Source organism: Podarcis gaigeae, assembly GCF_964106915.1.
Source record: "Podarcis gaigeae genome assembly, chromosome: 3".
Classification (NCBI taxonomy): Eukaryota; Metazoa; Chordata; class Lepidosauria; order Squamata; family Lacertidae; genus Podarcis; species Podarcis gaigeae.
The window spans coordinates 34,265,787-34,288,380 of NC_139680.1; the positions used below are offsets into that span (position 1 = coordinate 34,265,787).

Consider the following 22,594-nt stretch of genomic DNA (forward strand, 5'->3'; position numbering starts at 1 on the left):
AAAAGAACACTTTAGATTGTTTCTCCTTGATTAGAAAAAAAGAGAGAGAGAGAATGCCCTACATATTTTTTGAAATGCTGGATCCTCTAGCTGACAGAACCACGGAGTCCTGTAGAACAGATTAGACATTTTCCAGATATCTTGAGCTATTATAGGCAAACATGTTGCAGCATATTAAAAAAACAACCCTGCACTAGTTACTCGAGGGTATTTTTTTTAATGGAGAACAGAAAATTCATTTTATTATGAGAAGACTGCAGCATATGAGCACAATCTTCATCAAGTTGCCACCTCTTTTTCTGGCAGTGCCAGTATATTTTGACTAAAAGCCGGGGGAACAAATGGGGGAGCAGGAAACTGGGGGTGGAATCTGCTACCTGTCATTAGTCTATGGAGTCATCCCTGAAGGTTCCTCTCCTTTTAACAACTAAATGAAAATTATCAGACAAGGGCAACCAAAATAAGGAGGCGGAACATCTCCCTAATGAGGAAAGATTACAACATGTGAGGCTTTTCAGTTTAGGGGAAAAAGACAAGGGGGATCTGATTTTGTTGTTTAGTCAATTAGTCATGTTCGACTCTTCGTGACCCCATGGACCACAGCACACCAGGCACTCCTGTCTTCCACAGCCTCCTGAAGTTTCGTCAAATTCATGTTGGTCACTTCTATAACACTGTCCAACCACCTCGTCCTCTGTCGTCCCCTTCTCCTTGTGCCCTCAACCTTACCCAACATCAGAGTTTTTTCCAGAGAGTCTTCTTTTCTCATGAGGTGGCCAAAGTATTTGAGTCTCAGCTTCAGGATCTGTCCTTCCAGTGAGCACTGCCTTGTCGTGGCGAAGGGGCTTGAATAACTCAGAGAAGCTATGAGCTATGCCATGCAGGGCCACCCAAGATGGACAGGTCATAGACAAGAGTTTAGACTAAATGTGATCCACCTGGAGAAGGAACCAGCAATCCACTCCAGTACCCCTGCCAAGAAAACCCCATGGACAATAACAATGGGATCTGATAGAGGTGTGTAAATTATACATGGTGTCAAGGGAGTTGATAGGGGAAAGTCTTTCTGCCTCTCTCATAATACTAGGACTTGGGGACAAGCTAAACATTGGAAGATTCAGGACGGACAAAAGAAAAGTACTTCTTCACGTATCATAATGGCATTTGCTCCCACAAGATGTTGTCATAGCCACCTTGAATGGCTTTAAAAACAGTTTAGACAAATTCATGGAGGATATGTCTATCAACAGCTACTAGCTACAGTGGGCTATATTCCACCTCTCCTGGTAGAGGTAGTAAGTTTCTGAATATGAGTTGCTGTGAGTCACAAACAGGGAGAGTATTGCCACACTCAGGTTTTGCTTCCTGGCTTCCCAGAGGCATCTGCTTGTCTACTGTGAGAAGAGAATGCTGGGCTAGATGAGCTTTGATCCTTATCCAGCAGGACTTTTCTTATGTCCTTATCAACCCAAACTTTTTCCAACCTAGCAAAAGAGTCGTCTGTGGCTTTTGTGCCTGCCTTACGGCTGTTAATGGAGTAAGAGCTAACTCATGATAAAGGTGACAACCCTAAATTATCCAGAAACTATAGCCGTTTCTTTATGAACAAGGGAAACAATCGTTTGAAGAAATACAGGGAAGCGAATCACCCTGTTGAAAGAGAACTTGGCCACTTTACTCACAGACTGAAAGGAAAAGAAGATGCTAAAGTTTGTTGTTATTCCTTAGTTCATTATTGGCATGAGAGCTGAGTTGAAACAGAACTCAGTAAACAAACTTATTATGGAACTGAAGTTTATAATCCCCTGAATCCCAAAATAGGCTTTGCACAACCCCATATCCTATATCTCCATAACTGGAGTGGGGGGCTAGCACTTTCAAGAGCCACAATCCAATCAAAGCCAGTGTTAGATAATGCACAATGGGCAATGCTGATTGATGTGTGATGACCCTTAGATGCCAAGATATGGCTGTATATATTGTGGTGGTCCAAAGCTAATCGCAGGGTGTATATCCACATCTCCAGAGTGTCCTCTTTGAGATAGCAGTGAATTGTGTCCAGCTTAATACTCTATTTTGGTGCAACACACTGTGTAGCAGGCAAAATATAGAGAAAATAATATATTAAAAACTGGGGTGGTGCACCCCAAATTAAGTTTTGTGCTGTAGATTTTTGTCGCTGTTACCTTGTAAATGGGTCTACACATTGTGGATAGTGAAAAAATGACTTGAAGGCCTCTAAACTGGTGACTCCACAGCTTGAGAGCACCTCTAACAATTTTTCATAGCTGTTTAGCTTCAATGTTTTGCAAGGCAGTAGCTATTTCCTGTAATCTCCCTCTCTCTATTACTGCTCAGTAGAATGGCAGCCTGCTGACAACCATTCCTGGGTCATTTGGAGGAAGCTAGGTTAGAAATACTTTAGCAGCTGGGCCTAAATTGACACAGTTCTTTGCCATTTGTCCTTATTTGCTGCTGACATTCCTAGGATGGCGTGATGCTGAGAGGCCCAAAGGAAACCTTTGTCACTGTGTCTGAAAGTTAGAGGAAGAAAATGGAGACTTTTGAGGTTCACAAACCACTTGTCCAAGCTTAATGGGGAAGAGAGAATAATGATGAAAAAGACTTTTCAGGCACTTTCTACAGCTCTCCTCAGGCTTTCTATTTCTGTGTGAAACCAAGACATGAGTGGGGATGACCATGCTAAGCTACACCCCTGCTACAGCTCCCATTGCCCTCCACAAAGAGGACAGTGAGCTACTCATCATTCATACGCCCATGTGGACAAATAAACCATGATGGTTGTTCAAGAACTTCTAAACCATAAAGATCCTTGATTGTTGGGAATCCAAGACAGCCCCTTTGGCCTCCTTGGCCCATTTCTTAGTATTATAAACAACTGACATGTGCTGCTCATGTTTTCAAAGCCATAAAATCCACATTATTCCAAACAAAGGAAGCAGCTTGCTCCAGTCATTTGATGACTTATCACATAGTGAGACTTATTGTGAGCCTCCACTGATTTATCGTACCGTACCAAGGAGTATGCTGTATAATTCTGTTGTGCGCATCCTACTGATTTACTGTAAAAATGTACCAAAGATTATACTACAGCTTTGTAGCAAGACTTTCACTTACAAGGCCATGAAACTGGACCACGTAACTTTGCCATGAAACACTCTGATTTAGTAAGGAGCACCAGGGGGAGGGGGTATTACATTGTGCAATTCTGGACTCTCTAATTTACTGTGGCGCTCTCAGCAAGTCCTCTGGGTTGGCTTTAACAGCCTGCTGATGGAAGCAAACCATTCTTCCCAAGTGGCAGCAATGAAGTATCTACGTGAAAACTTCCTGAGCACATTGTCCGGCCACATTTTCCCCATATTTATTACCAATTCTCCCAATATTCATGGACAAGGTTTTTAAATGCCGTAATTCATCCAGGAGCTTTTTATAAACACTTATATTTTGGACTTCAGTAATCTGCTCAGCTGAATGAGCATGAGCTGGATCTGATCCCCATGGCATCATTGTAGTCATATTTCTTACAAATATAAGCAACTGCAAAATCTACATGCGGAGGTCACATTGAGGCATGGAGCCACCTCAAATTTGGTTACATATGTGCAAAATGTACTTCTTGTTTGAGAGTCCCAGGTTTTCACTGTAAGGCCCCATTCAGAAGAAGCATCTGTTGATATCTTTAGCAGCGGGAAGTGGTGTAGAGCTTTTTATTGCAGCAGAACTCAGGTTCAATTCCTGGCATCACCAGGTAGACCTAGGAAAACACAGTGTCTGAAATCCTGGATAGCAGCTGCCAGTCTGTGCAGAGCAGAGGTGGAGAACTTCCATCTTATGGACCTAATTAGACCTGCCAGCCATTCCCATTTGGCCCACCAAACCATTCTGCTCAAACCACACCCACCTGCCCCAAAACTGAGGTCATATGTGATGTCAGTTGTGGGGCAGGTAAAATCCCAGAAGGGCCGAAAGGAGCTGATCAGCAGCACTTACGTCCTTTTAAAGGCACTTGGAACTGTCAGCTGATTGCCAAAGCACAGCCCAGGGCTCTCTACAAGAAGCAACAAGTGGCTGGTTGTTGGGGCTTGAAGAGAGCCCCATGCCCAGCTGAAGCCCTGACTTCAGGGAATTTCTCGTTCCTGAACCCTTTAGAGCAGCCAAGTGGGCTGGAGCAAGCAGCATGGATTCAAAGCACTTCTGTCAGTGCTTGGAATGCAAACTGCTTCCTCTGCAAATAAAAGAAAAACTTCCCTGTTTTTAAATAATAGATAATACTGAGCAAAATGGACCAATTGTCTGACTCAGAGTCAGGCAGCTTGCTACATTCCAAGCATCCAATAGCCTTTAGGATGCTCTCCTAGGGACCAGAGAATTGCAGCCTCTGTGATATATTTTACGAGTTCATTTAAGCCACGTGAGCAGGCATGGGTGGGATGATGATGTCACAAACAACATTTTGCTATGCAAAGAAACTCCAGCAAATTGTTGGTTGATTTCCAGCAGTGTTATAAGAAAGTGGAAGACCTGCATCAAGATTTTGTTGAATGCTTCTAGGAAAAAGAAAACCAATTCTTTGCTAACACCTGAAGATTCCACTGCTCCACCCACCCACCCCCAAATATTGAGTATATGTAGAGTACACATACTTAATTACAGTTGTCATGCAAAATAAGACATGAAAGGTGGTACCATTAGAATCTCAACAGTTATTTCTTACTCATTCTTTTCAGGGCTACCATCCTACATACAGCTGAATTGCTTAAATCCAATTTACTTCAATGGAATTTAAGCTGGTAACTGAGTCTATGATGACAGCCGAAATCTTGAACCATTAATCACACCCAGTGTTAAAACCATGAAATTATTGTTGACAATTTATATATCCCTCCACCTCCTCAAAATCTACCCATCTCAGTGTGTTAAGATTACTATGCACAAGCTTCTAACAGATAAGTTATTACTTTTTTAAAAAAAGGATCCAAAGAATAATAAATCTTGGACTAAGCATAGATAATGTTAAAGTGGCTAAAGGCAGTGAAGAACCACATGACCCACACTGCCACAAGAAATGACTGTGTGAGCCAGTCCATAGCCTTCTGCTCTCTCCTCACTCATTCTCAAATCAGAATACCCAAGTATACTCAAAACACCCTGTACAATATACAACCGCCCTCTGTCCCAACCGCATCTCTACCTGCCCCATACCTGACACCATACATGACTTCAGGTGTAGGGAAGTAGGGAAGGTGTGCATGGCTTTGAAACAAAATACCCTTGTGGGCCTAATGTGGGAAGCCTAATGGACCAAATTAGTCCTGGGGCCAGTGGCTCCCCACCACTGGTCTACATGGACCAAAATCTGTTTGCACATTAAAATATATAATTTGTTTGTTGTGTCCTTCTTTGGCTTGTTTACAACAATCATTTGCAAGCACACACAGGGGCAGCTTTCAGGCTGGTAACCCAGCAGAGGTTGCATTAAGCCAGCTGTCTCATGAACCAACACCTACTCAAAATGCCTAGATCTCAAAATGCAGAACTCCTTCTTCAAGCTGCTATTATTATGCAGATGGCAGCAGCCTCACAGGTTTAGAACTCAAACCAATGAGCCCCACTAGTGTCCTTGCTAACTCAAACAAGTGGCAGATACCAAAAATGAATCTGTACAGTACCTTTATCTCATACTCTGCCTGACCAGCAAAGTTACAAGCATCTTCCTCTTAATACAGGGACGGGGAACCCGTGGCTCTTCAGATCTTCTCAGATCTTCTCAGAACTCCCATCATTGCTGACCATTGCCATACTGGCAGGTGCTTCCCTGGGTAGCTCAGTCAGTAGAGCATGAGACTGTTAATCTCAGGGTCATGGGTTTGAGCGCCACATTGGGCAAAAGATTCCTGCATTGCAGGGGGTGGAACTAGATGACCCTCGTGGTCCCTTCCAACCAGGGCCGTAGCTAGGGGGTGGTGAGGTGGGCCCCTGCCAGGGGCGCAGGCGATGGAGGGCACAAAATCAGCTAAAAATATGTCCATACATATAAATATTGATTATTGCCTAATAAGAAATGGTTTTAAATAGAGAGTGAATTGAATGTGTGGAAAGGGGAGGGGTTGGAAAAGAGGCAGAAAGAAGAGCTAATTTGTCTGTGGCTATGAATTCTGGTGCTGGAGGAGACTCTTGAGAGTCCCATGGACTGCAAGAAGATCAAACCTATCCATTCTTAAGGAAATCAGCCCTGAGTGCTCACTGGAAGGACAGATCCTGAACTTGAGGCTCCAATACTTTGGCCACCTCATGAGAAGAGAAGACTCCCTGGAAAAGGCAGTGGTAAAGATGGAGGGCACAAGGAGAAGGGGACGACAGAGGACGAGATGGTTGGATAGTGTTCTCAAAGTTACCAGCATGAGTCTGACCAAACTGCGGGAGGCAGTGGAAGACAGAAGTGCCTGGCATGATCTGGTCCATGGGGTCACGAAGAGTCGGACACGACTAAATGACTAAACAACAACAACAGGGGGTGCAATCTGGATGGTTCTGCCAGGGGCGCAAGATCACCTAGCTACGGCTCTGCTTCCAACTCTACAATTCTATGATTTTAACATCTGTAATACCAGGGTGGCTTTTCTTTTAGAAAAGTGAATCAGCCAAAATCATGAATGTCCCTTGCTTTCCCCCTCCAGGCTACCCCATAGCACTCTGGAAAATGGAAGCCACCACAACCCCGTGCCTTTTCTACTGGAGATGCAGGTCCCCAACTTTAATTTATATCTCACACCTTTGTTCCAAATAATTATAATAATGCCGTGGGAACCTTATATATTACTTTGCATCCTGCAGAGCATGAAAAGGTTACAAAAACTAAACAACAAATTAATCAAACGTCAAGGGGGAAAGATGCATAGTAGCTGTGGGCATTTGTGTTACCCTTAAAAAAAAAGTCATTTAAAAAGATATGTGGTATTTTTCTGGGCTGAAAACCTATTTCTGATGGAAGCAGAGACGAGCGTCAGTTCTGTGGCGTGCTGCTGCCCTCTGCCTTGAGTCTGGAGAAGAACTGCTCCTCCTGCTCGTGGTGTTCATGACAAACAGCATCAGGAGCCATTCTTTACAAATCAAATCCCATTTTCATAACTCAGGAATCTAAAGTTGTCATTAGACACATGGGGCTGTGAGTAATGCTGAGCTCTGTATCTGTCTCTCCGTCTATCTATATAGGACTGTCTTACCGTATCTCAAAATAATATCTACCCAGACGTAATAAGCAGGTGCAAGGTATCATTATTGTTCACTGCACAACGGAAGACTTGCCTGTGCAGTCATAACAGAGTCATTCAACACTCCTGCAGCATGTCCTTGCGTCTTGCTACTTGACATCTTTGTTCTTAACTCTAGTTTTCGCTAGTTGCTTTCACCCTTTTGTTTCCGTATTTATTCTCTTCTCCTTGTTCCTTCTTCCCATTGTCCTCTTCCCCCTTCATTTAAATTGTTGCATGCCTGGGTGCCACACCCTCTGTCATCCAGCTGGCACATCAGGAAAGGTGCTCTTACATATGAACATGGATCTCCCATGTGTGGGGGATCTGTACACGTGTGCCCTTTCTCATACATGTCAGATGCATGAGTGGTGTGGCACAGCTGCCAGGCACCTCCATGAAAAGCACACACAGTGTTTATCTCTCAGTGCAACAAAAACGTCCATTGATTCCGGAATCTTAATTTAGAACAATTTAAGAAGAACTCAACATGAACAGATTTCAGAAATAACCACCTGACAAGAGGACAATGGCTGATTAAGCTTTTTAAGTGTGGGCACATGTTATAGACTTAAGCACTTATACATGTATTGTTTTCTGGAGGGAGGGGAAGGAAGCGCTGTGCATTTTTGTTATATTTTAAAAGCATGTGGAATTGGGTCCATGAGTTACACGTATAAAGACACCAAAAATAATTTCATTGGGGAAGAGTTGTTTGTTTTATGCTCATGGAAGAGGCATGTGAATAATCAAATATCACACTTTTAAATACACTGTACAAAATGGACAAATGCACACTCCTCCATTGTCCCCCAAGACCGACCGATGCCAACCAACCAACAAAATGGACAAAGGATATGGAATTAATATCCTTTCGTTGCTTTTATTTTGGGGAGTCATGCAACAAAATACACTCCAGGGAACTAAGTTTTATTTGAAAATCAAACCCAATAGCCCCAAATCAGTCCATATTTATACTCTGCAAAACAATACATTTCTGTCCCTGTTGCAAACACCCTTTTCATAAATAGTGTTGAAACCAACAAATGTCATATAGATACATGCAAATTAAGATCACAAGCATAATTTGTTTCAGCATGTCACTTTTTAAAAAAAAAAAATCTTACGAAAAACGGTCCATTTATGTTATCTAGCAGAAGTGATTTTCTCTTCCATAACGATGAGAATTTTTATATTCTTCATTATGCATACAGATGATATTAAAAGTTGTGCTTTAAAGACTTAGGTAGTATGTTCCAATTAAAAATATATGGGTCGATGAAAGCATGCAATACTTGAATAACTCAGTTTTAAGCCTAAACCATACATGAAGGAGGACCACTTGAGGCTGCAGATGGATTACTGCATTACTGATAAATTCCTGCACCTATACAAAACCTAACATATATGATGTATTGATTCTAACCTACACAGAAGAGCCTTCAGAAATGTGATTCCCCCCCCCCAACAATATATAATAAAGCAAATATGTCTTTTAATGAATTGTGGGTGTTTTGTAGGAATCTGTCAATGGTATAATTTTTCTGTGTTTATTTTTTAAAAAATGTGTTGTAAGTCACTTTGAGAACTTTGGGTAACAAGCAATCAACAAATCTAAAAAAAAATATTTTTAGTTTCTTGGAGTTTGTTTCATTTTGTCCGCATTGTGTGACTGCAGGATTTAACAGAGTTACTGAAAGGAACATTTTTTTTAAAAAAAATGTTGCTAAACTACAGCAGATGCAAGCTAATGGAGAAGAGCGTCGTGGCATCCATCAGAATTCAGAACTTCCTAATGAAGCAATCCACCCTGCTGTGCAGATTCCTCCACAGATTTCTTCCTTAGAGCACTACGATTAAAAGCTGTTATTTTATGCCATGTTCAAGGGAAAGATGTGTAGGTTGCAGGTAAAATGAGAGGTGCACTTGTACAAAGGGCTTTACTGCATTTAATGAGATAAGCTAACAGACAGAGCCGAATTCACATGTGATGTTTCAAGGCAGAGTTGGTTTGGCCAGTTAGTAAGAAAAGTATCAGTTCCAGAAGATGCAGCTTCTAGCAGGTCATGCTACAATGGATATTGTTTTGCATCTTAAATAATAAATGCAGCTTCATTCATCCCTTGTGGTATCTCCAATGACCTCCTACAAAACGTAACAGACCAACTTCACACTTTGAATTTAAACCAGCGCCATAAAATATTAATATTTTTCAATAACAAAAAACCATTAGCGTCACACAATGGAAACTTTCCTGCAGCATGTCTGATGAGGAATGAGAGGGAAGTTATCTAGTAACCAAGGCATGCATCCACCCATCTTCCATGCTTGCTTTTGGGTTATTGATCACATCAGTATTCTCCTTCTTAGATACAAAGGCCTGGAGGCAGTGATTTCCGCCCTGTCCTGTGTTCATCGCAATCAGCTCCACTTCTGTTCTGCTACAGCTCAGCTTCTGCTAAAACCTACATTATTCTCCTCATCCTCCCCAGTGGCTGAAACTAACATAATCAAATATGTAATCAATTGATTACATAATGAACCAATGAACTTTGGTTCATTTCTACAGAAGGGAAACATCAACAACAATGCAGAAAATGAAATATTTATGTAACATTCACAGACTTTAAAAATATAGTGAATATGTGTGGGTTGATCTAGCTTTCTATCTAGGGGATACGGGTGGCGCTGTGGTCTAAACCACAGAGCCTAGGGCTTGCTGATCAGAAGGTCGGTGGTTTGAATCCCCGCGACAGGGTGAGCTGCCGTTGCTCGGTCCCTGCTCCTGCCAACCTAGCAGTTCGAAAGCACGTCAAGTGCAAATAGATAAATAGGTACCGCTCCAGTGGGAAGGTAAACAGTGTTTATGTGCGCTGCTCTGGTTCGCCAGAAGTGGCTTTGTCATGCTTGACACATGACCCAAAAGCTGTCTGCCGACAAACGCCGGCTCCCACGGCCAGTAAAGCGAGATGAGCGCCGCAACCCCAGAGTCAGCCATGACTGGACCTAACGGTCAGGTGTCCCTTTATCTATCATCTATCTATCTATCTATCTATCTATCTATCTATCTATCTCTCTCTCTCTCTCTCTCTATCTATCTATCTATCATCTATCTATCTATATCATCTATCTATCTATCTATCATCTATCTATCTATCTATCTATCATCTATCTATCTATCTATCTATCTATCTATCTATCTATCATCTATCTATCATCTATCTATCTATCATCTATCTATCTATCTATCTATCTATCTATCTATCTATCTATCTATCATCATCTATCTATCTGTCTATCTATCTATCTGTCTATCTGTCTATCATCTATCTATCATCTATCATCTATCTATCATCTATCTATCTATCTATCTATCTATCTATCTATCTATCAATCTATCATCTATCTATCTATCATCTATATCTATCTATCTATCATCTATCTATATCTATCTATCTATATCTATCATCTATCTATCTATCTATCTCTGTGAAAACTGCATAGATAATTGCACAATTTCTGTTCCTGACCTTGGATGAGCATGCAAATTATGGCAATTTCCATTTCCAATTGTATTTCCAGTTGAATTCTCTGAATCCCTACATGCGGGAGCATTCTGTGAGCAAAGGTTCATTCATACCCCACTGGTGGAAAAAGGATACAGCTTTTTTCAGTTTCCCCCTTCCCAGTGAAGCCCACCCCCAAAATCTACTTCGGATGGTTAGGGTACCTTTCAACTCTAGGGTGGGGGTGGCAAGACTTACATCCGCCAGTGACATCCTTCACTGGATTGCGTCACCATGTGTCTAGAATGAGTCCTTCTGTTTGCCAAATGGAACTCAGGATCCAAGCCATAGTTCAGCAATTATTCTTCTAAGAAGTATAAAACTTTTAGAACTTAACTTAAAATAAAACCACTCCCTGATGAACAGAGCTACACTTGGATAGACTTTATCTCATATGTGAATGGTTCCCAATTGCTGTATACAAAGCTGAAGAAAACAGCATTGGAATTATTTACAACCTTTTTTATTGGTGACTGATCTTCATGCTGGAGCTTTTCACAACTTCAGTTCAGCACTTTACTGCAAAACTGGTACTGAAGGAAACAATCCAGGAAATAAGTGTGTACAATGCAGCACAGGATTTCACTAGCCAGCTTAGTTTTTTCCAGTATGCCAAACATATAGAGAACTCTGGGGCAAAGGAATCAGGGTGCTCTATATGCCAGCTTTTGAAACTGAAAAAGCCTTATTCAAGAGCATCTATATTTACTGCAAAGCTATGGAAACCAATCTTTCTACCAATAAACAATTCTAATACTCTGTATAGCATTTGACAAGTGTTCAGAGTAATGCATTCGCATTATCTGGGTGTGATCCTTACAACAACTCTGTAAGGTAGGTCAATTTTATTATTTCCCATGCTGCAGATGAGAGGACTGAGGCTGAGAGAGAGCAGTTTGCTTAAGACTGCCCCGTGAGTTCATGGCAGAGATGGGATTCAAACTGGAAACATCTTGATCCATAGCTCAGGCTCTTAGCCATAACACTACAGTGGCTCTCAAAATGTCATGCACTTGTGCTAGATAAAATATTCTAAAAATTTATTCCTTTCCATGTCCATCTCTTCATTTTCCATCTCATACTGTTTCATAGCGACGAAATACCGGACAAAGGTGTTACCTAGGGCTTCCCGGATGCACTCATCTTCCTGAAGTGCAATGAGAGCATCTTCTAATTTCAGTGGGATTGTTGCAACTTTGAACTGAGCAGTGCTCTGGATCTCCTCTGATGCCTCCTGGAAACTGAGTCCTCTCCTTATGCCATCCAGACCAGCAGCGATAGTAGCAGACAGAACCAAGTAAGGGTTTGCCATTGCTGAACCTAGCCTGCTTTCAATCCGAGTTCCCTTCTCGCCGTGACTTTTGACGTTAAATGCACAGCTGTTATCATTCCATGCCCACTTCACAGACACCATCTCCTTGGAATCCTTGCGGTACACGTTGTAGCGTTTACGGCAGCCGATGGTTGGAGCCATCAAGCAGCTCAGAGCTGCAGAATGCACCAATAACCCAGCAAGCCAGTTCTTCCCTATGTCGGTGAACTCAGGGGCTCCGGAACCAGAAGAAAACAAATTATTCTCCCCAGTGATATCCCAAAGGCTATGGGAGAGGACGCCTGAGTTGCAAAATCCATTCTCGGTGAAAAAGCTGGCAATGTAATTGTACTTTTTGGCCACTTCTTTAATGCCGGTGCGGAAGGTGAAGGCACTGTCGGCTGCACTGAGACCAAACTCTGGCTGAAAAGAGATCTCCATTTGGCCAGGTCCTGTGGAAGACGAGAAACTCTCAATGTTTGCCCCGGCGTGATACATCCCATCAATGAGTTCCTGAATGAAACACTGGTCTTGGTTATTGAGCATGGTTGTAGTGGGGAAAGTGATCGTCTTTGAATTGATGATTTCGGCAATGCCATAAATGCAGAACTCGTAAGTGAAGGCAGAACGCAGGGCAAAGCCGTGGTCTTGGAGTTGCCCCAGCTGTTGTTTGGCAATGTGCCTGGGGGAAGTCAACAAAGGGTTGCCAGTTACAGCGAAGGAATCGCAGATCACTCTAGCAGTGTCTTCAGTCCATGGCAAAACCCGAAACGTTGATAATTCAGGACTCAGGATTATGTCGCAGTTGAAATTGCTGGCGCTTATATGGTTTATTTCATTATCCTTGGGATTCAGAGTCAGTTCAAGGTAACCTCTGGGCATGGCAACACCATGAATTGCTTTGACCTAAACAGAGGGAAGAAACTTTTAGGATTGCGCTGTAGTCACTTTAACACTGCAATTATAAGGTACAATTATGATTACAACAGTGAGAAATGCTATGCCTGTTTGAGTTCAAATTCTGCGCAAGGGTAGCTGTGTGTCTGATTTTACAGAGGATAGTCCTTTATCTGAAGGGCTGTCTGATGCAAGATCATTTCAAAGATACAGAACCCTAAGAAGGGAGAGCAGGAGCCCTGAAGCAGCCCATCAACAATTAAAAGCACCAGGACAGCAGACTGAGCAGCCACAGAATCTTTTCCATTAAGCTGAGATTATTTCTAGTTCAGCTATAGTATATTTCTAAATTTGAATCTATAAATATAAATTAACACATGCCCTTTTAATTCCGATGATGGACTTCCTCTTTCTTGGTGATATGTAAGGGGTGTCAGCAACTTGTTCCATAAGGGAGTTATGCACTGTATCTCACAAGAGATATATCCAAAGATTTCTAAGTGTCCATTGGGACCTCTGGCATCTTTTTTTTGAACAGGCACACACAGAGTACATTGGAGGTTGCCAATAGGGTTGGGAAATAAAAAGGCCCAGTGAGCATTTTGGTTGTGTGGTTCTCTGGATTGTGGTATAGTTCACTAACTCTTCAGTGAACTTCCTCTGTGAAAGGTTAGCAACCAGCTGCGTCTCAGGTTGCACCCTGTTTACAACTTCTTCCTACTTCTCACACTTCCCTCTTGGACCTCATGGCTTCCTTGTTCTACTATAGACTAGTTAGCTAGACTAGAAGTGGGAACTTTTCTATCCAAGTATCTATTTTCCATATCTACAAGGTTAGTTTCCTTACATACAAGCGTGTGTGTGTGTGATTGCAACAGAAAACATCTGCTCCAAGGTTCACTCCCTTAATACTAGTTTGCCCTGCATACCCAAAGGGTTTCAACAGGTAATTGGAACAAAATAATCCAACAAATTTGTTAACAGGTGACATTGGCCAACCCGACAATAGGTGGAATCCAACTGGTGCCCTTGGTTTCAGGGAAGGGCTCATGATCCTGCAGACACCTTCACAAATGGGAGAAGAGGGGCGGTGATTTATCTTATTTGTTATTCCCTTTACAGGCCCCCACCCCACATTCCACCCTGTTCTGGGAGGTCCCCCAACACTTGAGGGGAATGAAAGAGGTCATAACCTGAAAGAGGGGGGAATTGAAATATGTTTGAAAAGCACCCCAAACCCATCAAACAACTTGTCAATGTGACAATAAATGAAGGCAGAAAGATAAGAAGACGTGCAGCAGTCCAACAATCAAGTATAGCAATGTGCAGGTAGAATCAGAACCACCTGGATGGGAGGCAGGCAATCAACTATTCCTTTGGTTCTGCAAAGGGGGAATAGAATTCCTAATAACTGCCTCCTCTCTCTATTAGCAGAGGCATACGATGGATCAAAAGGTCCTTCCAAGAATCCAACAGCATCCTATGTCAGTAACCTGTAATATTGTACATGTGGTTAGACCTAGTCCTGCACACCTGTGCTCATCTTACATTCCAACTTATTTTTTATTTTATTTTGAAGAACATCAGATGATTTACACTTTCACTTCTACTTTAATTTGAGCTTGGGCTGGGGATATATCAGACAAGTTCAGGTTAATTTGAAAAGGGTGAGCCTGGGCTCCCTGCACTTTGAATTGAGTGATGGGTGAAAAGATGGTCCCATTACCCCATCGCCTTTCAAGAGCATTAAATTCCCTGGAAGAGAGTTCATTTCTGCTAATGCCTAAATGGCATCAGTGAAAGAAAATTGGATCTGAGCCCATAGCTTCAAAACTACAGCAAGATCTAAGGACAAAATTAAGAGAAAATTGCCTTTGGGGCTTCAAAGAAGTTTAGAATGAAAGCAAGGTTTTACTAGATTTCCAGTAATGCCAGTACTGTATATATTTTCACTCAATGGAACCTGAAATATTCATGACACGGTTATAGCTAAAAGGCAGCATATAAACCATCCATGCTGAGTATCACATAAACAATACACCAAAAGGCCCTTAGAGGTCACTACTTTCTATACAGCTGCTACCAAATGCTTCATAATATGACTCATATTTATTGGAACACCAGCATCACCAATATTATTATTAAGCCGTCATGCATACAACGGTATTTTCTTATCTGATTTAATCGCTGAAAAGGGAATACTTCCAAACTAGAATGATTCCCATGCTATCACTTCAGTGCCTTTTGTAATTTGCTCTTGGTCTCCTCCTGCAATTTGCCAATGTCAAATAAAACAGGATCGTTGTGCATGTTGCAAATGTTTAGAAAAAGAAAGATAAATCTGGGGGAAGGCGAGTCTTGGGTGTGTAAAGAACCAACACTGACAAGTTCTCTTAATTAGATTTGCATTTCTTCAGGGCTGAGGAATGACCGCTTTGGCAGGGGGGCAGCAGGGAGGAGATGAAATAAGCCTTATGAACAAAGGAGGAAATATATGTTGTGTAAACTGGAATTGTATTGTACATGGCAAAGGTCTGTGGTATAGCAAGTTGTCTCTTCATGGCCTGGGAACACAGAAGAAGACTTGCTACAGGGGATGGATAAACGTACCCGGAAAAAACGAGACGGGATGCTCTTTGATCTTGACACGCCATGAAGGTCGGCTGCTTCAAACCTGACAAAACGTATATTGTCTCTGGACATCTGTTCTTTAATGCGCTCAATCTCAGAGACCAAGTGAAGGGGAATGCTCTTTACACTGGGATCTCTGCTGTGTTCTAAAAATGAAAATACACTTGATCAGGTCAAAATTTAAATATTTGCCATCAACCTGTCCACGCTGGTATATCTTTTCAATGCAGCGCGCGATCCCACGCAAAGATCAGTACTGTGGTACCTCTGGTTACGAACTTAATTTGTTTCAGAGGTCCGTTCTTAAGCTGAAACTGTTCTTATCCTGAGGCGTGCTTTCGCTAATAGGGTCTCCCGCTGCGCGTGCGCCTCCAGCGAGCAATTTCCGTTCGCATCCAGGAGCAGCTACTTCCGGGTTAGCAGAGCTTGTAACCTGAAGCGTTCGTAACCAGAAGCGTTCGTAACCAGAGGTACGACTGTACACGTAAGCATCTTGATTCTAATGGTGTGAAGCAGAAAAGCCTCTGGTGCAGCATGTCTTAAGGCTCAACAAGATACACTTTGCAAATAATAACTTAGCAATACACCTAGATAACGTCTGTGTATATGCAACGTATAAATGGTGAAACATTTTAGGTGATAATCAACTGAAGTTTACTCAGAGAAAGCCTATTGAAATTAATGGATCTAGCTTAGTCACGTTCATTCATTTTAATGGGGCTACCCTGAGAAAAATCTAGCTGAATGCACCCCCCGCCAGAGCCCCACAGATTTCAAACAGGCCTCTGCTGCTCTCAGACAGCTGGTTTTTCACTCATTATTAACAGTTGTAGTCACTAAACTGCCGTAAGCAAATGCAACCAGTTGTCTGAAGGGGTCTAATTATGATATAGTTTGGATAAGATGAAAAAATCTAGCTTTCTGGATTCCGGGTGGCCACAGATTCAATCATTTGTTGGACTCATTTATTCAGATTAGTTCCGCATGATTGATACGTGCTACTTTGGAGCCAATTAAAACTGTCTCCAAATTTTGCCTAATCCACATGCAATCCAAAGTGAATTTGCAGGGTTCCTGCTCAGGCAATATTTCTTTAGGAATTTCATAGGCCTTTATTAAGTTTCAATAATGTTAGCCAGCTGACGTGCAGGTGAAGAGCTTGGCACAGCCCTGGTTCTCTATTAAATGATGTATTTATTATTACAGTTTATAGCCTCACTTTCTGCATGGAACACCCAAGGCAGAAAGCAATGGATTGGGTGAATCTGAAGGAAAAGTTCTGCTCATTCCAGTGTGGTATAGTGGTTAGAGAGCTGGGCCAGGACCTGAGAGGCTTGGGTTCAATTTCTCACTCAGCCATGAAGCTCACTGGTGACAATCTGGGTTGGAGCCTTCCTGTGCCCCCTCCCATTAGAGCAGAGCAGGCATAGGCAAACTCGGCCCTCCAGATGTTTTGGACTAGTAATCAAAGGATTCCCATCACCCCTGACCACTGGTCCTGCTAGCTGGAGATCATGGGAGTTGTAGGCCAAAAACATCTGGAGGGCCGAGTTTGCCTATGCCTGGAGTAGGGGATACTTCCATGGTGTCCGTGTTTTTCAAGAGCTATCCTGCAGCTTTCCCCCCTCAGAGTTCATGCTTTCATGATACTTCTGGCTGCTCTCCTTATTGGAGCTACCAAAAATGACATTTTTTTGCTGAGGTGGGGGGTGGAGTGGAAGCAAGCATTTATCTTTTGGCAAAAATCATCGGGGGGGAGGCACTGATAATGACACAACACAGGCACCCACCTTCTTCTCCCCTGCCGAGCCCTAATTACTGAGTTTGAATGGGCTCCTCTGACCCTCCCACTTGTGGCATTTATACACACATGCACACACCTTTTTGATGCACAGTGTCCTCGTATACCATAAACCACACAAGTCTGTGTTATCAATAAAAACAAGACAAGGCAACACTTCTGTTTAACTGGGAAGACTCCCATCCCTATATGGTGTGCTGCAGGCAAAGTCTTAACTTCCTTACCAGATGTGGGCTCAAATTTAGCTTCTGAAGCACTGCCTGCATTGGGGGAATGTGTCTGTTGCCTCCCAGGAGAATGATCCATATCTTCGCTTTCGGATGGCTGCTTATCCAACCCAGTAGAGCTGTGCAGCAAGGGTGGCTTCCCTGCTAGCCCTGCTCCTGGCTTGCGCCCAGAGAGGACTTTCTGATCACCTCCTCTTAAATGAGGGTGAAACATTTCCATGTAGCTCCTTTGATTATCACTAGACTTCAGCGGAAGTGTATGGGAAGAGGGACTTCTGGGTTTGCCACTGTTCCTAACCCTGGTACTCAGCACCGGGCTTTCTCTCAACAGGTGTTTCAACTCTTGCAAAGTTTCTTTGGAAATTCCAGAGCCCAAAGCTAAAGAGACTTTGCTTTCATCTTTTTCCTGGGTTGCTGCATGATGGTCCATGTCCCTTTTCTCAGTCATGTGGAACTTCCACTCCTTCTCTGCTGTGTCAGGTTTCTCTTTATCATTTCCTGGTGTTTTTGCATTCTCCCTGATTTTCGCTGTATTTAGACACACAACTTTCTCTTCTTTGCCATCTAAATCTGTTTTTGGTGCATGGTCTTCATTGCTGAAATTTTCTATTGCCCCATGAGCTCCTGGGCTGCTTTTGTGAGGTTCCTCTCGGCCCTGCTGTGGGTCTTCTGTTGTATGACAATTTTTGGGAGGGCTCTCATCTGCTTCCTGCATTGCTGGGAAGCCTGGTGGTTTCTGAAGAAGTTCATCTGTACATGGCTTGAGGTGAGCAAGCTTTCTTTGATGAGAGAGAGAATCAGAAGTGTTTCCAGAGTGAGAAGTGTCCATAGTTTCACATCCTGCTGTAAGGTTCTGCTCCCCAGTGACTTTGACTCCTCTTTTTCTTCTCAATCCACACATGCAGTTGCCATCGACTTCCTCAGTTTCATTTCCGGCAGTGCTCTGCAATCATCAGCAAATATAAACAATATGCTCTGATCGAATGAAATATGCAGCCCTCTTTAATTCACACTTTATACATTTGACATACTTACGGAATTTATTCATTCCATAAACCCAGGCCCAATGCACATTGTCACATCCACACTGCAAGGGGATTTAGACCACAACCTAATCAAAGCTCGCTCTTCTGTTAAATGTTTAATAGAATCCAATATATAAATATCTCATCTTGTTTTTGTATCCTTAATCTGACAGATTATGGGCAATTTAGCACCAGTCAGACAAGAAAGCAGGACACCCAGGGATCTGCCTTAATTATTATTGTTATTATTACTACTATTTGCATACTGCTCTATACCCATAGATCTCAGGGCAGTTCACAACATAAAATTACAATATTAAAAAACCACAAAATACATAACAAAAATAAGAACGGAAACAAACCAATAATCCCCATTCCACAACACATATAAAAGGACATTGGATGTCAATCAACCAAAGGCCTGCTTAAAAAGGAACATTTTCGCCTGGCATCTAAAGATGTATCATGAAGGCGCCAGCCAAACCTCCCTGGGGAGAGCATTCCACAAAGAGGGAGCCACTGCAGAAAGCCCCCGTTCTCCTATTGCCACCCTCCAGACCTCTCATGGAGGAGGCACACATAGAAGGGTCTCAGAGGACAATCTCAGGGTCCGGGTAGGTTCATAAGGAGAGAGGTGGTCCTTGAGGTATTGTGGTCCTGAGCCATTTAAGGCTTTATAGGTCAAAACCAGCACTTTGAATTGGGCCCAGAAACTAATTGGCAGGCCAGGATCGGTGCAATTTGCTCAAACTGTCTTGTCCCAGTAAGCCAACCTGGCTGCTGAATTCTGTACCAGCTGAAGTTTCCGAACCGTCTTCAGAGGCAGCCCTACATATGATGCATTGGAGTAATCTAACCTAGAGGTTACCAGAGCAACAACAACCGTAGTTAGGCTATCCCTGTCCAGATAAGGGCACAGCTGGGCCACCAGCCAAAGCTGGCAGAAGGCTTTCTCTTATTATAATTAAGTCTCCAATCATTTCTTGATAAAGGAGGTCTACTAGGAAAGTTTGCTTATCCAAAAGTATTTTCTTAAAAACATTGTCTTCTTGAGTCTTTAAGTAATCCTGCATTCTGTATACCAAACAGCTAATAGTTCATTCCATCCCAAAGTCTCAATTAAGTTCTTCCTATCAGAAAGGAAGCAGAGTTCCCACAGCTGAGCATGAAGAAAAAACTAAATTATACAAAATATGAATGGAAAACATTCATCAATATTTCATCTCTCCCCAGTGAGATCTTCAGGAAAAGAAAGCAAGAGAGAGAGAGAAGAATTACAAGAAAGATAGTTCTACCTTCTCTAAAAACACTGGAAAGCAAAGGATTTAAGAGATGGGAATACTGGGCATTAACAATGTATGGTTTGAGAGGGGTGTGTGTGTTTCAGAGAGTTTAGAATGATCTGATGCTAAGCTGCTCCACAGGGCAGCAGATTGTGGTGCCAAAGTTCTGTGGTGGAAGACTGGGGTGGCTAAGCTGTGGCCCACGTACCCCATCTTCCCTTAGAACTCTAAGACACCCCATATTTTCTTTTTTTAAAGCCAAGTTTCAGTTTTAGCATTTTGACTTTTTGTATGCAATACACAAAAGTGTGGGTTAAGTTATTGCAAGTTTAAGTCTGCTGCAACTGGATTTCTTATGGACAGTGGAAATCCTGAATGTATTGGATTTGTGACTATTATGCTCATTTGCCTTCAGTAGCAGTAAAGCTCTGCTAGATGAAATACAATTGCCTCTGGTCTATTTTGGGGGGATCCTGCAACGTGTTTAAGTTTTTCCTCTGCTAGCTATACATTGGAGTTCTGCTCTGGCTCAATATTGAATAGAATTCCACGACAGATCCACACAAATTGTCTGTGTGAATGGCAATCTTAATTGTTGCTGAATTTTTTTTTCTAATACAGCACAAGTTGGGGGTATAATCCAGCATTTTAAGGCCCCGTAGAAGAGTTTAGCAACTGCTTCATCTCTCTCTCACTCAGATCATTAGAAGTTGATGGCCAGGAGCGTCTTACCCATAGAGGCTAGTGGCGCGGGGCGCCGGGGTGCCAAGTTCTGGAGGGCGCCCGGGAAGAGGCGGAGGCTGGACGCAGCACCTCCCAGCATCAGCTCGCCACCCTCGCCCACCTCTGCCATGCTGCGCCGAAGCAGCACCGCATCCGGAGCCTCCGTCTGCTGTGGCCACAGCGGCACAAAGCGACCAGCTTAGCTGGGAGGCGCCGCGTCCAGCCTCTGCCTCTTCCCCCACCGGAGGAGCCGCCCTCCAGCCGCTGCCTGCCTCCTCCAGCCCCACCAGCAGCGCTGTCCTCCCTAAAGAACTCTGGGAAATGGGGGGGCACCGGATGGAGCTTTGCACCATGGCGCAGGATATGCTTAAGACAGCCCTGCTGATGGCTTATGCCTTAGATTTGTCCACTGAAGCACAGACAGCGTTGATTTAATTGAATTCCCTTCCTGACATGTGTACTGCACACAAATAGTTAACCTTTCAGCTTAGCACAGACAACTAGCTGACTTTGGAGGCTTTTAGCTCAACATCTAACTTCAAAGGGAAAATGCTGCTGCTTGCTAAGCACACAGTGCATCAAACACCCCAAACTTTGCCTGTCTAGCAGTTCCAGATCCAAGACATAAAGCGATGGTGTTTGGGACTGATTAAGTTATTACCTAACACTGCATGCTCAGTCTAATTTCTTGAAATCAGTCTTCTGCTTGTTTATTTGTTTGTTTGCTTGCTTGCTTGCTTGCTTGCTTGCTTGCTTGCTTGCTTGCTTGCTTGTTTGCTTGCTTGCCAACTTGTTAAGGTTACATCCCAATATTTTCAATGCACTATTTTTCACCAATCAGTGCAATGGAGATTCTTTTTCCTCACCACCATTCATAAGCAAAGCATGCACCTAGCAAGTTTTGCTTACATCATTCACAACACACATATGTTTTACCTGGCCATTGGCATCTTCTTTGTCCATCTCCTGCACATTTTGGTTCCAGCTCTCATTCAATATGACTAAGGAAATGCACCCAGTATTTATGGAGGTGTCTACAATGGACCTATCTGCAACAAACATGAGCTAGCACAGAATTTCCAGAAGCTCCTCTCTTCTGGGCCAATGATCAACTGGGGCAAAGAAGCCATAGAAAGGGTTGCAACCAGGAGGGTGCTTTGCTGGAATAGTTTAGAGAGAAAATGTATGTTTGTAGCCAACCAGCTGCCAGGAAACACAAGACAAAGAAAGCATAAAACAGTTTTGTTCAACTATTTTTTTCACAAGCTTTTTCTTTTGTTTTGTATGATGTAATTATTTTGTTGCTATTCTGAAACCCAAGCTATTGATGCAATTCTTAGGGCCATTCCAACAGCAAAGTGCTGTTGAACCCAACACAGCAAGAAAGGGTGCAGCACCAAATAGAATCAGCCTTGTGTGTCCCTTGCTAGATGTTGGTGGCCATTGTTTCGCTCGGCTCTTTGTGAAAAGGGTTCAGAATCTTGCTGAATGAACAAATTCGTATTGTACATGTCTTTCCCTGCATTGTTGTAGGTCAGGATGGGAAGGGATAGAAAGCATCTTGCTAAATGGGCATTTGGGTTCTGCATGTTTCGTTAAACTGACTCAGCAGGACAAGAGACAAAGCTGAACAGCCTAGCACAACCCTTTGAGGGCTAACATTGGTTTCTGTTTGCTCCACAGTCATTGCAGTTGCAAGCGGGAAAGCCAGTCGGCTCAGATAGTATTATCCACTTTGTGTTAACGTATAAAATTTTAGAGTGTGGGTTGGATAAGGCATGAGAGCACAACCATCTAAACATTTGGGGTTATATCCAGTTAAGTCACACTCAGAATATTCCCCCTGAAATTAAAG

At 42.8% G+C, this 22,594-nt stretch overlaps 2 protein-coding genes across 2 annotated transcripts in view; one reads left to right on the forward strand and one right to left on the reverse strand.

Moving 5' to 3' along the window:
* The window catches only part of LOC310841174 (uncharacterized protein), a gene marked incomplete at its 3' end in the record, with an annotated part of 240,448 nt that overhangs the window by 197,366 nt on the left and 20,488 nt on the right, over positions 1-22,594 (forward strand). The gene's annotated exons all lie outside the window — the stretch shown is intronic.
* Positions 10,808-21,717, reverse strand: LGSN (lengsin, lens protein with glutamine synthetase domain). The gene is made up of 4 exons (XM_083731784.1): positions 21,676-21,717; positions 17,706-18,651; positions 15,660-15,826; positions 10,808-13,058 (listed from the first exon to the last, which is right to left on the reverse strand). Exons 1-4 carry the CDS (start codon positions 21,700-21,702, stop codon positions 11,859-11,861), a joined length of 2,340 nt encoding a protein of 779 aa, XP_083587910.1. The 5' UTR covers positions 21,703-21,717; the 3' UTR covers positions 10,808-11,858.

Coding starts and splice junctions, on each gene's coding strand:
- LGSN (XM_083731784.1), bottom strand. CDS start 21,702: ATGGACAAAGAAGATGCCAATGGCCAG. Junction 18,652..21,675: donor AAGAAGATGCCAATGGCCAG/GTAAAACATATG, acceptor TGATGATTGCAG/AGCACTGCCGGAAATGAAAC. Junction 15,827..17,705: donor TAAATTTGAGCCCACATCTG/GTAAGGAAGTTA, acceptor TTTCATTTTTAG/AACACAGCAGAGATCCCAGT.